This window comes from Triticum urartu, chromosome 5A (assembly GCF_056163025.1).
Source record: "Triticum urartu cultivar PI428250 chromosome 5A, HENAU_Tu73, whole genome shotgun sequence".
NCBI classification, from domain to species: Eukaryota; Viridiplantae; Streptophyta; class Magnoliopsida; order Poales; family Poaceae; genus Triticum; species Triticum urartu.
The window spans coordinates 605,868,290-605,885,135 of NC_141877.1; the positions used below are offsets into that span (position 1 = coordinate 605,868,290).

Consider the following 16,846-nt stretch of genomic DNA (forward strand, 5'->3'; position numbering starts at 1 on the left):
AGCTCCGATAGAGATACCGGATACGTATAATGGAGCTACAATTTAGAATAACTCCAAGTAGAACAGTTATTTGGAATAGCTCCAAATAGAGCGTGGTAGCTACATGTAGGAGATGACATAGAGATTTGTAAAGCACACACGGATCTGAAAGGTTCGGACCCGTTGACTAAAACCTCTCTCACAAGCAACATGATCAAACCTAAAACTCATTGAGTGTTAATCACATAGTGATGTGAACTAGACTACTGACTCTACTAAACTCTTGGGTGTTGGTCACATGGCGATGTGACCTGTGAGTGTTAATCACATGGCGATGTGAACTAGATTATTGACTCTAGTGCAAGTGGGAGACTGTTGAAAATATGCCCTAGAGGCAATAATAAATTGGTTATTATTATATTTCCTTGTTCATGATAATCGTTTATTATCCATGCTATAATTGTATTGATAGGAAACTCAGATACATGTGTGGATACATAGACAACACCATGTCCCTAGTAAGCCTCTAGTTGACTAGCTCGTTGATCAATAGATGGTTATGGTTTCCTAACCATGGACATTGGATGTCGTTGATAACGGGATCACATCATTAGGAGAATGATGTGATGGACAAGACCCAATCCTAAGCATAGCACTAGATCGTGTAGTTCGTATGCTAAAGCTTTTCTAATGTCAAGTATCATTTCCTTAGACCATGAGATTGTGCAACTCCCGGATACCGTAGGAATGCTTTGGGTGTATCAAACGTCACAACGTAACTGGGTGACTATAAAGGTGCATTACAGGTATCTCCGAAAGTATCTGTTGGGTTGGCACGAATCGAGACTGGGATTTGTCACTCCGTGTAAACGGAGAGGTATCTCTGGGCCCACTCGGTAGGACATCATCATATGCGCAATGTGACCAAGGAGTTGATCACGGGATGATGTGTTACGGAACGAGTAAAGAGACTTGCCGGTAACGAGATTGAACTAGGTATTGGATACCGACGATCGAATCTCGGGCAAGTAACATACCGATAGACAAAGGGAATTGTATACGGGATTGATGAAGTCCTTGACATCGTGGTTCATCCGATGAGATCATCGTGGAACATGTGGGAGCCATCATGGGTATCCAGATCCCGCTGTTGGTTATTGACTGGAGAACGTCTCGGTCATGTCTGCATGTCTCCCGAACCCGTAGGGTCTACACACTTAAGGTTCGATGACGCTAGGGTTATAAAGGAAGCTTGTATGTGGTTACCGAATGTTGTTCAGAGTCCCGGATGAGATCCCGGACGTCACTAGGAGTTCCGGAATGGTCCGGAGGTAAAGATTTATATATAGGAAGTCCTGTTTCGGCCATCGGGACAAGTTTCGGGGTCATCGGTATTGTACCGGGACCACCGGAAGGGTCCCGGGGGTCCACCGGGTGGGGCCACCTACCCCAGGGGGACACATGGGCTGTAGGGGGTGCGCCTTGGCCTACATGGCCCAAGGTCACCAACCCCAAGAGGCCCATGCGCCTGGGGAAACCCTAAAGGAAGAGTCCCAGCAGGGGAAGGCACCTCCTAGGTACCTTGGGGGGGGAGGACTCCTCCCCTGGCCGCCGCCCCCTTGGAGATTGGATCTCCTAGGGGCTGGCGCACCCCCCCTTGGGATCCCTATATATAGTGGGGTAGGAGGGCCTCTCAAACATACCTTTTGCCTTTGGTGCAGCCCCTCCCTCTCTCCCAAGTTCTTCTCCTCTTCTGCGGTGCTTGGCGAAGCCCTGCAGGATTGCCACGCTCCTCCATCACCACCACGCCGTTGTGCTGCTGCTGGATGGAGTCTTCCTCAACCTCTCCCTCTCTCCTTGCTGGATCAAGGCATGGGAGACGTCACCGGGCTGTACGTGTGTTGAACGTGGAGGTGCTGTCCGTTCGGCACTAGGATCATCGGTGATTTGAATCACGACGAGTACGACTCCATCAACCCCGTTCACTTGAACGCTTCCGCTTAGCGATCTACAAGGGTATGTAGATGCACTCTCCTTCCCCTCGTTGCTAGTTTCTCCATAGATAGATCTTGGTGACACGTAGGAAAATTTTGAATTTCTGCTACGTTCCCCAACAGTGGCATCATGAGCTAGGTCTATTGCGTAGATTCTATGCACGAGTAGAACACAAAGTAGTTGTGGGCGTTGATTTTGTTCAATATGCTTGCCGTTACTAGTCTTATCTTGATTCGATGGCATTGTGGGATGAAGCGGCCCGGACCGACCTTACACGTACTCTTACGTGAGACTGGTTCCACCGACTGACATGCACTAGTTGCATAAGGTGGCTAGCGGGTGTCTGTCTCTCCCACTTTAGTCGGATCGGATTCAATGAAAAGGGTCCTTATGAAGGGTAAATAGCAATTGGCATATCACGTTGTGGTCTTTGCGTAGGTAAGAAACGTTCTTGCTAGAAACCCATAGCAGCCACGTAAAACATGCAAACAACAATTAGAGGACGTCTAACTTGTTTTTGCAGGGTATGCTATGTGATGTGATATGGCCAAAAGGATGTGATGAATGATATATGTGATTGATCATGTTCTTGTAATAGATGATCATGGAGCCCCAAGATGAAGATCAAAGGAGCTATATGATATTGGCCATATCATGTCACTATTATTTGATTGCATGTGATGTTTATCATGTTTATACATCTTGTTTGCTTAGAACGACGGTAGTAAATAAGATGATCCCTCATTAAAATTTCAAGAAGTGTTCTCCCCTAACTGTGCACCGTTGCTACAGTTCGTCGTTTCGAAGCACCACGTGTTAATCGGGTGTGATAGATCCTTACGTTCACATACAACGGGTGTAAGACAGTTTTACACATGCAAAAACACTTAGGGTTAACTTGACGAGCCTAGCATGTACAGACATGGCCTCGGAATACAGAAGACCGAAAGGTCGAGCATGAGTCGTATAGAAGATACGATCAACATGATGATGTTCACCGACGTTGACTAGTCCGTCTCACGCACAGATCGGACACGGCCTAGTTGACTCGGATCATGTAATCATTTAGATGACTAGAGGGATGTCTATCTGAGTGGGAGTTCATAAGATGAACTTAATTATCCTGAACATAGTCAAAAGATCTTTGAAAATTATGTCGTAGCTCGCGCTTCAGTTCTACTGTTTAGATATGTTCCTAGAGAAAATTTAGTTGAAAGTTGATAGTAGCAATTATGCGGACTAGGTCCGTAAACTGAGGATTGTCCTCATTGCTTCATAGAAGGCTTATGTCCTTAATGCACCGCTCAGTGTGCTAAACCTCGAACGCTGTCTGTGGATGTTGCGAACATCTGACATACACGTTTTTGATAACTACATGATAGTTCAGTTAAACGGTTTAGGGTTGAGGCACCAAAGACGTTTTTGAAACGTCACGAAACATATGAGATGTTTTGAGGGCTGAAATTGGGATTTCAGGCTCGTGCCCACGTCAAGAGGTATAAGACCTCCGACGATTTTCTTAGCCTACAAACTAAGGAGAAAAAGCTCAATTGTTGAGCTTGTGCTCAGATTGTCTGAGTACAACAATCATTTGAATCGAGTGGGAGTTGATCTTCCAGATGAGATAATGATGTTTCTCCGAAGTCATTACCACCAAGCTGCTAGAGCTTCGTGATGAACTATAATATATCAGGGACATGTATGATGATCCTTGAGATATTCGCGATGTTTGACACCACAAAAGTAGAAATCAAGAAGGAGCATCAATTGTTGATGGTTGGTGAAACCACTAGTTTCAAGAAGGGCAAGGGCACGAAGGGATACTTCATGAAACGGCAATTCAGCTGCTGCTCTAGTGAAGAAACCCAAGGTTGAACCCAAACCCGAGACTAAGTGCTTCTGTAATAAGGGGAACAAACACTGGAGCAAAATTACCCTAGATACTTGGTAGATTAGAAGGCTGGCAAGGTCAATAGAAGTATATTGGATATACATTATGTTAATGTGTACTTTACTAGTACTCCTAGTAGCACCAGGGTATTAGATACCGGTTCGGTTGCTAAGTGTTAGTAACTCGAAATAAAAGCTACGGAATAAACGGGGACTAGCTAAAGGTGAGTTGACGATATGTGTTGGAAGTGTTTCCAATGTTGATATGATCAAGCATCGCACGCTCTCTCTACCATCGATATTGGTGTTTGCATTGAGCATAGACATGATTGGATTATGTCTGTCGCAATACGGTTATTCATTTAAGGAGAATAATGGTTACTCTGTTTATTTGAATAATACCTTCAATGGTCTTACACCTAAAATGAATAGTTTATTGAATCTCGATCGTAGTGATACACATGTTCATGCCAAAAGATAGTAATGATAGTACCACCTACTTGTGGCACTGCCACTTAAGTCATATCGGTATAAAACGCATGAAGAAGCTCCATGTTGATGGATCTTTGGGCTCACTCGTTTTGAAAAGTTTGAGACATGCGAACCATGTCTATTGGTGTATATGCATGAAGAAACTCCATGCAAATGGACCGTTTGGACTCACTTGATTTTAAATCACTTGAGACATGCAAATCATACCACATGGGCAAGATGACTGAAAGCCTCGTTTTCAGTAAAATGGAACTAGAAAGCAACTTGCTGGAAGTAATACATTTTGATGTGTGCGGTCCAATGAGTGCTGAGGCATGTAGTGGATATCGTTATGTTCTTACTTCACAGATGATTTGAGTAGATGTTGAATATATTTACTTGATGAATTACGAGTCTGAATTATTGAAAGGTTCAAGTAATTTCAGGGTGAAGTTGAAAGATCGTCGTGACAAGAGGATAAAATATCTATGATATGATCATAGAGATGAATATCTGAATTACGAGTTTGGCACAGAATTAAGACATTGTGGAAATTGTTTCACAACTGATACAGCCTGGAACACCATAGTGTGATGGTGTGTCCGAACATCATAACTGCACCCTATTGGATATGATGCATACCATGATGTCTCTTATCGAATTACCACAATAGTTTATGGTGTCGCCCGCAAGCCACCTATGTGCAAAGCACGTCGGGAGAACCGGTCTCGCGTAAGCGTACGCGTAATGTCGTTCCGGGTCGCCTCGTCCAACAATACCGCCGAACCAAAGTATGACATGCTGATAGGCAGTATGACTTATATCGCCCACAACTCACTTCTGTTCTACTCGTGCATATAATATCAACATATAAAACCTAGGCTCGGATGCCACTGTTGGGGAACGTAGTAATTTCAAAAAATTTCCTACGCACACGCAAGATCATGATGATGCATAGCAACGAGAGGGGAGAGTGTTGTCTATGTACCCTCGTAGACCGCAACGGAAGCATTGACGCAACGTAGAGGAAGTAGTCGTACGTCTTCCCGATCCGACCGATCCAAGCACCGTTACTCCGGCACCTCCGAGTTCTTAGCACACGTACAGCTCGATGACGCTCCCCAGGCTCCGATCCAGCAAAGCTTCGGGGATGAGTTCCGTCAGCACGACGGCGTGGTGACGATGATGATGTTCTACCGACGCAGGGCTTCGCCTAAGCACTACAACGATATGATCGAGGTGGAATATGGTGGCAGGGGGCACCGCACACGACTAAGGAACGATCACGTGGATCAACTTGTGTGTTCTAGGGTGCCCCCTGCCCCCGTATATAAAGAAGCAAGGGGGAGGCCGGCCGGCCCTTGTTTAGCGCGTCAGGAGGAGTCCTCCTCCTAGTAGGAGTAGGACTCCTACTAGGAGGGGGAAAGAGGTGGAGAGGGAGAAGGAAAGGGGGGCGCCGTCCCCCTCCCCTGGTCCAATTCGGACCAGGGAGGAGGAGGCGCGCAGCCCACCTCTGGCAGCCCCTCTCTCTCTCCACTAAGGCCAACTAGGCCCATTACTTCTCTCGGTAGGGTTCCGGTAACCCTCCGGCTCTCCGGTTTTCTCCGAAATCACCCGGAACACTTCCGGTGTCCGAATATAGCCGTCCAATATATCAATCTTTATGTCTCGACCATTTCGAGACTCCTCGTCATGTCCGTGATCACATCCGGGACTCCGAACTAACTTCGGTACATCAAAATGCATAAACTCATAATAACTGTCATCGTAACGTTAAGCGTGCGGACCCTACGGTTCGAGAACAATGCAGACATGACTGAGACAAATCTCCGGTCAATAACCAATAGCGGGACCTGGATGCCCATATTGGCTCCTACATATTCTACGAAGATCTTTATCGGTCAGACCGCATAACAACATACGGTGTTCCCTTTGTCATCGGTATGTTACTTGCCCGAGATTCGATCGTCGGTATCCAATACCTAGTTCAATCTCGTTACCGGCAAGTCTCTTTACTCGTTCCGTAATACATCATCTCGCAACTAACTCATTGGTTGCAATGCTTGCAAGGCTTATGTGATGTGCATTACCGAGAGGGCCCAGAGATACCTCTCCGACAATCGGAGTGACAAATCCTAATCTCGAAATACGCCAACCCAACATTTACCTTTGGAGACACCTGTAGAGCACCTTTATAATCACCCATTTACGTTGTGACGTTTGGTTGCACACAAAGTGTTCCTCCGGCAAACGGGAGTTGCATAATCTCATAGTCATAGGAACATGTATAAGTCATGAAGAAAGCAATAGCAACATACTAAACGATCGGGTGCTAAGCTAATGGAACGGGTCATGTCAATCAGATCATTCAACTAATGATGTGATCTCGTTAATCAAATAACAACTCTTTTGTTCATGGTTAGGAAACATAACCATATTTGATTAACGAGCTAGTCAAGTAGAGGCATACTAGTGACACTCTATTTGTCTATGTATTCACACATATATTATGTTTCCGGTTAATACAATTCTAACATGAATAATAAACATTTATCATGATATAAGGAAATAAATAATAACTTTATTATTGCCTCTAGGACATATTTCCTTCAGCGGAGACTTACGAGTCTCTCCGGCCGCCAAAGCCAAACGTTCCACTGTACGAATGTACTACCACGTTATCTTCTCGCCCAAGCCGCTACCGATCCCATATCTGGATTCTCGATGCTGACAAAAGATGAGGACGTACTTGGTCCAAGATTTCGGTGCCCAAGGGAGAGACTCCTCGTGCATCCGCGTGTGTGCCCCCCTGCCGTGTGCATCGGTCGATGATGTTTGTCTCTAGCTGCATGTCCATCGCATCAACCAGACAAGGCCTGGTTCATTTCAAGCACGACTGGAAACTGCTGACTTTACGCACGCTACCAGTTCTTCTACTGTGGCCATGATTAATTGCTCGTTTATGGACGACGTATATTTGGTAACTTAATTACCTTTTTTAAGGTGTTTGATTACCTTTTTTAGGAAGAGATGCTTGATTACCTGGTTACACAAGAACTAAGAGCATCTACACCCAGAGTTGATAAATCTGGGCCCATATACATCCACGAACGCGTCCATTAACAACGCTGAACCGGCCTTAAGAGCATCTCCAAGGCGGACCGTAAACCTCCCGCAACCGGTCGGACGAGCTGTCTGGACAGCGGAAGCCATCCAACGCCGACCTGTATCGGTCCATGGAGCGGTCTAGACATGATTTCTTCCGTAAAGCAGACACAAACGTGGGAGACATTTGCAGAAGTCCGGATCGATCCAAAGCCCGTTTTCAGGTCGTCCTGGCCCACCAAAAACCCCTCCCCCTCCCGTGCGCGCTCCAACCCAGTGCCAACTACCCGCATTCATGCCGCTATAGAGCGTGCCGCTCAACATTGAAGACGGCTCAGGACGGACGCGGCCTCTTGCTGTCTCCGCCATTGTAGCGGCACGCCGGCCGAAGGCGCCGCCCGCGATGCGTCTCCGGTGTCCGTGCCTGTTCAATGCTAGAGACACATGAATTGATGGGGCGGGGTGAATTCTACCGCGCCCGTTCAATGTTGTTGTTCGTCCGTCTGCTGCCATTAAGCAGACTCGTCGGCCGAGAAACCCACTCCGGTGCCGCGCATTGACGCACCCGGACGCCTGGCCTCACCGGAATTCGCTATATAAAGGCGGCCACACCCGGCTAACACCACACCACAACACCAGCCCCTTTACATCCTCCTTCCTTGCACTGCATCCGTCATGACCGCCAGTGGGAAAACACTGTGGGACAGTTTGTCGCCGGAGATGAAGCATGTGGTGGCCGCCCTTGCCGCCGCCTGGCATAGCCGCCGTGCTAGGCGGATCAAGGTCGGCTTGCCGGCCAACTCGCACGAGGTCTCCAACGACGAGGACGACATCACGATGGAGACGGGCTCCGACAACTCTGCCACGGCTCCTGCACCTCGTTTGCACGCCGACTTCACCATGGAGAAGGCGCATGCGCAGTTCAACGGCGCCATGGCGGAGGTGCAGCCTGCGTCTGCGCCTTTGTCGGTGTTCCAGCATGCGTAGGAGGAACAACGGTACAGTCTGTTCCTCCTGGAGTAGCACCGGTTGGCGGAGGACTAGGTCTATGGCGAGCGCGCGAACGAGGAGGCCGTGGCGACCATGGCCGCGGCAAACCCAAATTTTGTCACGGAGCAGCGTGCATCTACGATGTCGTCCGCGCTCAAGCCACCGCTCGACAGGAAGCGGCAGCCACGGAGGCGCAACTGCAGGCGGTCGCGAAGGAGAACATAGCAAGATGCGCCTCCTACGCGCCACCGACGAACCATCAGTCGGCCCGGTGGGAGGACGACAGCCAAGGCACCACCATTTCCCTCATGGACCTCACGTCCAGCGTCGACGGACAAGGTGCGGACTCCTCCGGGGATGACTAGGCCACGGGAGGCGGCGGGTCCATCTCCCATGTTCTACTCTTCCTCGCCGGAGACCGCACCTTCACTTCATCGGTCTTATCGCCGGTGCTCATGAAGAAGGCGGAAGGAGGACGACACGAGCTTGGACGTCGGGCACCGCCGCTGTAGGATACTCCCTCCATTCTATTAGTACAAAGTTGAGTTATCTATTTTGGACGGAGGGAGTAGGTTTTTGGGACGGGTCTTTTTTTTGTTCTAAATGTTTGAAACATAGTTAAATCCATCATGTTTGTTTGAAATCCGTCATGTTTGTATGAAATACACTCGTGTTTGCATGAATTTCATCCGGTTTGTTAAAAAAATGGTTTGAAACGTATGCGGCTAGCATTGAATGGCTTCCTCCCGCATCCATGTCCGCGGACTGGTCCCTCTGTTCACGGACAGATGCGGGAGGTTTTTTACGGGTTGCCGTTGGAGATGCCCTAACCGACTAATTTGCAACCACAACCACTATTTTTGAAACTTCAAATTCATGTAAACACATGTACATCGATCATCACACACAAACACTGAGTAGTGACGAGATTATACCCAAGGGGCAGACGCATACATACATATGGCCTAGCCTAAGGCTCAATACGAGTCAAAATAGGGTCTAGAATATAGGCCAAGACAAGAAGTCAAAATATGGCCCAGCCTTAAGTCCTAATAAGACTACAGCCCAAGACATGATATTCCAGAGGGGATACCCGTTTCACTATACCGTGACAATGGTTTCAGCAAATCACCGCGTTGGTTGTAGCATTTCATCGTTCTTCCAACAGCTCGTCCCGCAAACACGGTCTCCGACTCCAGCAAATCGCGACGTCTATTCTAGCAAATCGTGACGCCCGTTGCAACATTGTCGCAGCACCCCACTGCGCTCCGCCGTCATATCACTACATAATCGTCGTAACTCTGCAAATCAACCTATGGTTGAGTTGGTTAGGTGGACAATGGTATCCCCAACCCACCAGGGTTCAAATCCTGGTGCTTGCATTATTCCTGGATTTATTTCAGGATTTTTTGGCGATGCGCTTTCAGTGGGAGGAGACGTTCCCGTCGACGACGAGGCGCCTACGGTGACTTCGTAAATCTCAAGATAATATGCCGGCTCAATCTCTCGGAGGTGCTCATAGGGGTATGATGTGCGTGTATGCGTTCATAGGGGTGAGTGTATGCGCGTGTATATGAGCGCTTGTGTCTGTACTGATGCTCAAAAAAAAATTAATCGTCGTAACTCTTCGGAACGTTGGTTCCGGCAATTCGTGTAGTCGGTTGCAACATTAATAGGGCCCCACCGTTCGCCGTTCAACTCCGCCGACATACTGTTCGTTGCGCTACCACAACACGGCCGTGCACCGTTGCAGCTCCCCTACAAAGTCGATGCAGCTCGGTGGTTGCAGCTCCGCCAGATGTGGGTTGCAGCTCCCTCGCCAGCACATCAACAGCTTGTACTCCAGCCGCGTGCGGTGACAGCTCGCCGGCACGCGGTTCCAACTACGGTCAGCGGCATCGAACGCTGGCGGGTAGCAGCGGGACTCGAGAGGAGTGAAATCGAAGTCGAGAAAGAAGATAGCGAAGGGTGGGTTCCTACGTGCTTCTGGCCATAGGATGCCCCCTATCGAACGTTCATGTACCCTGCGGGTAAAAACCTATTAGGGTAAGAGCATGGGACAAAACATTACCAATGGGTATATAAATAGACAAACCTCAAACTCATCGGGTACAACAGGTAAGGTTATGGGATCACATAAGCCATACCCGCGTACCCATGTACCCTTATAAAATCTAACAAATATCGACAAATTATCTCTATATTTTGTCATGAGTTTGTCAACTTAAAATGTATGACTATATGCTACTATTTATGACTATGTGTTATTGTTTACGACAAAGTGTTGATTTTTATAAAATGGGTTGTTGTTTATAAGGGGGTGTTTGGTTCCCGAGACTTTTTGTGTTGGGACTAGAAAAAGTCCCTAGCAAATCAAACAGGGTGGGACTAAAAGCACCTCCTTGAGAGTCTTTTTCAAAAAGTCCTAGAAACTAGAAAAAGTCCTAAGACTAAAGAACCAAACACCATCTAAGTATGTATTGATGTTATTAAGTGTTGTTATATATAAATTATGATTATATGTTGTTGTTTATAATTATGTGATGCTTAAATTAATGTTACTCAATCATGGGTATTTTCATCCGCGGCAACCCATTTATTTTGTATCTTTATCAGATGACGGATATGAAAAAAAATTATGTCCATTTGCAAGCTCAAATGGGATGGGTAAGGGTATAGAATAACTCCACCCATACCCAAACTCTACGGATGCCATCCTAGACCGGCCAAAAACTCGGCCGCGTCGGCGGGGCACAAACCTTTCCCGAAATAAAAATACAAACTCGAGGAAACGCGTGAAGTCCGTGGCGACAAAGCTCAGTTGATGCTGTTTTATTTTTTATTTTTTTGAAATTCCAGTTGACTCTGTTGACTCCTGATTTTATATAACACATGGTGCGCAAACCGCAGAGCATCGAAGCTAGCCAAAAAGAAAAAAGGAAAGAAAAACATATCGCGCCCAGGAACATGCCCACGCCCTCCAAATCCAGGCTGCTGCCGCGGCCAGTCCAGCTTATACTCATTCTTGCAGGCGCAGCAGCCATGGCCGGGGCTGAAGAACTAGCCGAGCAGCTGCCGATCACACGTCCGGGCTGCCCTGACAAGTGCGGCAACCTGAGCATCCCGTTCCCCTTCGGCCTGATGCCCGGCTGCTTCCGCGAGGGCTTCCAGGTCATCTGCGACCACTCCGTCGACCCCCCTCGAGCGTTCCTCGCCGACACCGATAACAACCGCATGACGGTCACCGACAGCGACGCCTCGGCGGCCTCCGACGCCGCCGCCTATCTGGGGTTCAACACCTCGTATTTTCCGGTGGAGCTGGTGGACATGTCAGCCGACATGAGCCAGGCGCGGGCGTACGGCCCCATCACGTCCGGCTGCAGCACCAACAGCACCCAGTACAGGTTCCAAACTCAGGCCACGACGCTCGGCGTCACGCAGGGGCCGTTCGCCGTGTCGCAGACGCTCAACGTCGTCGTCGGCGTGGGCTGGAGGGTCGACGTCGCCATGGACGGCTCGAGCACGCTCGCCTGCAGCACTGGCACGGGGCGGGAGCTCGCGGCGAGGAACGGGTCGTGCGCGGGGCAGGGCTGCTGCGAGGCCGCCCTGCCCCCGGAGCCGGTGTACGGCAGCGTCCAGCCGGGGCTCGTGGTCCCGAACGAAAACGCCCTGTGGAGGTCCAGCCCGTGCTCCTACGCCATGGTGGTCGAGAAGTCGCGCTACGTCTTCTCCACGCCGGACCTGTACGGCGACACGCTGCTGATGGAGAGTTTCCCCGTCGTGCTAGACTTCGCCATCGTCGGGAACGCCTCGTGCCCGGCGAAAGGCCAGCGGCCACCTCCGGACTACGCGTGCGCCAGCAGCAACAGCTACTGTGTCAACGCCACGGTTGGCCTCTCCGGCTATGCACTCAGCTACGTGTGCAAATGCTCGGAGTACTACGAGGGCAACCCTTACATCGCCAATGGATGCCGAGGTACCATCTCTTCTCAATCAAGCTAACAATTCGTTGACCTACTAGTAGCACACTCCATCCTGTCTTAGACGACTAATAATTAACTAACTCAAGCTTAATTACTTTCATGCCCTTAATTTTATCTTCTCAAGACATCGATGAGTGCAAGTTCCCGGATCTATACTACTGCTCGAGCAAAGGCATATGCAAGAACAGGCCGGGAGGATATGACTGTCCATGCAAGCCAGGAATGAGAGGCGATGGGAAATTGGGACAGTGTGTGGAGAAATTTCCCATTGTAGCCAAGGCGATTGTGGGTAAGTACCACTTCAACTGCTAATACATATGCTGCTAATTTTAATACTACTGACATGTACTTAATTAATAAAAGTATAGGATAGGATGAATGTTCATATAGGATACCATGTTAATTCTAAAATGAAGTCTGAAAAGATAGGTAAATAATAAGTGAAAATGGGGTACATGGACAGCTTTTTTTTTCTTTTTTTCTTCTTTTTGAGTGGCTGGGTACATGGACAACTACGTACACGGCCCCTGCTCATTTGCGCGTACGCACGCTCAAGACAGGCCCAGAAACGAGCCGTCATCCTTGACCAAATAATGGGGCCGGTTACCCTGTGTGAGCTTGCGTGGTCCTCTTCTTTTCCTAGTTTTTGATTTTGGCTTATCTGTGTATTCCACATTTCCACTTCAATGCCAGTCCAAAGGACCTGCTAGGATGCACAGTGCTCTGGATCATCAAGAAATTGGCATGGTTTCCAACATACCATATGCCTTTGACTAATATGCTCTATAGTAGTATTTCTCTCAGTAAAAGTTATGAGAAACAAAACCAAAATATGAACTAACCAATCTAAATAATTTTGTATACTTTTATTGTCAAAGTTAGAAAAGTTCAATGGCAGGTGTACTAATCAATCTAGCTCACATGTAAAATAATCATTTCAAATAGAACCCACAATATTTTGGTGGAGCGTGGTGCCTTTGGCAATATATTTTTTGGTGTATGAATATTTTTGCTCTAAAGAACAGATGAAATTTTAAGAGGGTCATTCAAATGATGTTTAGAATGATTTTGAGAATGGGATTGAAATGGCTTTAAGACTTTGGCACATAAGATCCCATTAAGGCCCTTTCAGCTTGTTGGCATAGCAGGGTAGCTTCTCCTTTCAAAGCACATCACTATCAAAACAAATTATAAAAGGACTTGAAAATGAGAATAATGTGTGCCGTGGTCAAAACTCATCAAAGTAAAAGGTCCTCACGCGCTTCCTCGGGAGCTACAAGTACATAGAGACTAGTTTTTTTTTTCGATAAAGAGCAGAATTTATTGACTTATAATGTTGCATCAAGAGAATACATTCACTATGAGCACACGCTAGGCCTCTAAACGATTAGGATGGACACAACCAATACCAACGTAGAGACTAGCTTAGTAAGCTCGAATCTGCACAACATTCACATTGGATCCAACACTATTTTCTTCCTTGGTGCATTTTGCTCAATTCCTTTTTTCGATAAAGGGTGGATTTTATTGGCTCAAAACAAAGTATCAAGAGAATACAAACATGATGAGCACACACTCGGCCTATGCATAGTTAGGATGCACACAGCCAACACTAACACACACAAAAGCACACGCGGGCAAATATCAAAGTCATATAAGACCAAAGCTATGCATAGGCGAGGCAAAAAAAGAAAACTAAGTGATCAGATCCTTGATCGGCAAACTATAGGAAAGACCATATCCGCACCAACCATCTCATGACAACACGTGAATGACGAGATTCTTCAACAACAACGCCTTCACAAAGGGAGCGACGCTTAGGCGCCCGCGTCACCGGATCCAACCACCGAAGGATAGAATCTAGGTTTTCACCTTGAAGAAACGGTCCGAGCATATCCGAGCAATGCCTTCAACAAGGTAACGACGTATGAATATCGCCATTGCCAGGTATAACCAACTCGGGTCAGACCTGGGCTTTCACCCTGGAGCTCGATACTAGGTGCTCAAGAAGCACCACCATTGTAGTCATTCATGTGATGTCGCCACCACTTTTCCGCAATCCGAGCAGCTACACGCTACCAACGATGCCGCTGTACAACCATTCCTCTGCGTCAAGCCGCCATCCATAGTTTGCATCTCATCGCCGAAGCACCGAATCTAGAGAGATGAACCCTCACAAAGATTTTCAGTGGCCACAGCCGCCATGGAGCCGATAGGAGGTCAAAGCTATTTTGCATCCACCACCAAATAGGCCAATCAAAATCTAGATCAACCACCACCGCCTGAGCGCCCGTCCACCGGCGAGGGGAGGCCAGACCAAAACAAGTGCTTGCCCACCCGTGAGGATGCATGCAGCCATACGCTATGGAACAATTCCACACATCGCTGGAACAAATCCATTGCCCTGGCCAGCGGCATCACCCATCCAGCGCCCTTCCATCCAGGCTTGTGCGCGCCCACCATTCATTTATGCATTTTCTCAATTTCTCGATCCACCTTGCGGTAAACATACAAGGATGCAACCAAAAAAGGTCCACAACTCCACATACAAATACTTCCGCTTGGTATAGAAATCCAATTCCCCGAGGCAGAGTACATATATATGGCTTACTTTGTGAGGGTCGCTGACTCGAAGAGGACAAGTCAGAGTCTCTCCCCTTTCTTTCTAGTGTTAAACTATTCACTTGTAATTCTACTTTTAAGTCAAATTCTAAATAACTTGTTGAATCAGTATTTTATTATCTTTTATGCAATATCATTTGTTGCAAACTTTTTAGTAGGATGTTTTCGCATGTAGGTATCATTGGTGGTATTTCTATCATAGTGGTTATATCATTCCTAGTTCTTCTCCGCAAAGAGAGAAGGAAGACCAGGGAGTTGTACGAAAAGAATGGTGGACCTACACTAGAGAGAGCAAAAAATATTAAAATTTTCAAAAAGGAGGAGCTCGTGCCAATTTTAAAGGAAAGCAATCTTATCGGAAGAGGTGGGTTCGGTATAGTTTACAAGGGCACTCTTGGTAAAGAACAAGTTGCAGTGAAGCAACCGATTAGTGGTAGTCTGCTGGAAAATGACCAATTTGCAAATGAAGTCATCATCCAATCTCAAGTCATCCACAAGAATATTGTTAGGCTCATAGGTTGTTGCCTCGAGGTTGGTACCCCGTTGCTGGTATACGAATTTCTCTCTGGTGGTAGCCTGGATGACATTCTTCACAGCAAAGACAAGAAGCCTCTAAACTTGGATATACGTTTAAGTATTGCTGTAGAATTAGCAGATGGTCTTGCTTACATGCATTCAAAAACAAACACCAAAATCCTACACGGTGATGTCAAACCAGCAAATATACTTTTGGATGCTAAGTTTGTCCCCAAGATCTCGGACTTTGGCATATCAAGGTTGATTGCGGGAGACAAAGACCACACCGGAAAAGTCATCGGTGACTTGAGCTATATGGATCCAGTATATCTACAGTCAGGCCTGCTAACTGAAAAGAGTGACGTCTATAGCTTCGGAGTGGTGTTGTTGGAACTTATTAGTAGGAAGAAGGCCACACATTCTGACAATAACAACTTAGTAAAGAGCTTCCTCGAAGTTCACAACAACGAGAACAGAGCAACCGACTTGTTTGACAATGAAATTGCGGCAGCGGAAGACATGGAGCTTCTTCAAAATCTGACAGGGATGGCAGTCGAGTGTCTGAACCTTGACGTGGATCAAAGACCAGCGATGGCAGATATAGCACACCGCCTTCTAATACTGAACAAGTCTCGTAGATGGTAAGTTCTAGGACGCTGAGTGAACATATATGTTTGTGATAACGTTTTTTATTTTGCTATTTTGAGCAAATATTACTGATACATATGGGGAATGTGTCCATTAGTTCCAAGAAAATGTGTACTTGGTTGTAACTCGCTGTTGTGTAACCATGTATTCGTGTTAGCAATTGTACGTCTTCCATATACAAAGGAGCAATCATCGTCACATTAGCGTATAATTAGCAAATTTCCCCATGTGCTTGGATGCACCAGCGTATATATCTTGTTGAAGCTGGTTCTGGCTGATTGTGACTGTTAAGATGCAGCTACAAATCAACAGTTGTGGAGTTTATAACAAAAAGAAAAGAAAACTACTAGTCGCATGGAGCCGGAATCGTTAGCTCTTCCGCACCGGAATGTTGGACCAAGTACATCCTCATGCATGTTTGTCAGCACGGAAATCGCTCGATGTTACACGAGATCGGAAGGTCGGCACAGCAATGGCTGAGAAGAGAACAAAAGGTGGTCAGATACTCAGATTTTGGCCGGAAAAGTCTTTTGTACGGTATGTGACGGGTGGAACGATAGGGCTTCGGACTCAGCATCTGAACGTAGTAGTGCCGTAGTGCCTCCCGAGAGCCGGATGAGCGTCTGAGTCCAAAGTTCACACTTCAC

General features: G+C 47.2%; 1 protein-coding gene across 1 annotated transcript; it reads left to right on the forward strand.

Annotated features, from left to right (window-relative positions):
* Positions 1 to 11,332: 11,332 nt before the first annotated feature.
* On the forward strand, positions 11,333 to 16,436 carry LOC147973296 (wall-associated receptor kinase 2-like). The gene is made up of 3 exons (XM_087522015.1): positions 11,333 to 12,406; positions 12,538 to 12,702; positions 15,211 to 16,436. Exons 1-3 carry the CDS (start codon positions 11,398 to 11,400, stop codon positions 16,194 to 16,196), a joined length of 2,160 nt encoding a protein of 719 aa, XP_087378141.1. The 5' UTR covers positions 11,333 to 11,397; the 3' UTR covers positions 16,197 to 16,436.
* Positions 16,437 to 16,846: the final 410 nt, after the last annotated feature.

What these genes read in the sequence shown, in the direction of transcription:
- LOC147973296 (XM_087522015.1), top strand. Translation starts at nt 11,398, where the DNA reads ATGCCCACGCCCTCCAAATCCAGGCTGCTGCCGCGGCCAGTCCAGCTT. An exon ending in CATCGCCAATGGATGCCGAG is followed by an intron (nt 12,407 to 12,537) that starts GTACCATCTCTT and finishes TATCTTCTCAAG; the next exon opens with ACATCGATGAGTGCAAGTTC. An exon ending in TGTAGCCAAGGCGATTGTGG is followed by an intron (nt 12,703 to 15,210) that starts GTAAGTACCACT and finishes TTTCGCATGTAG; the next exon opens with GTATCATTGGTGGTATTTCT.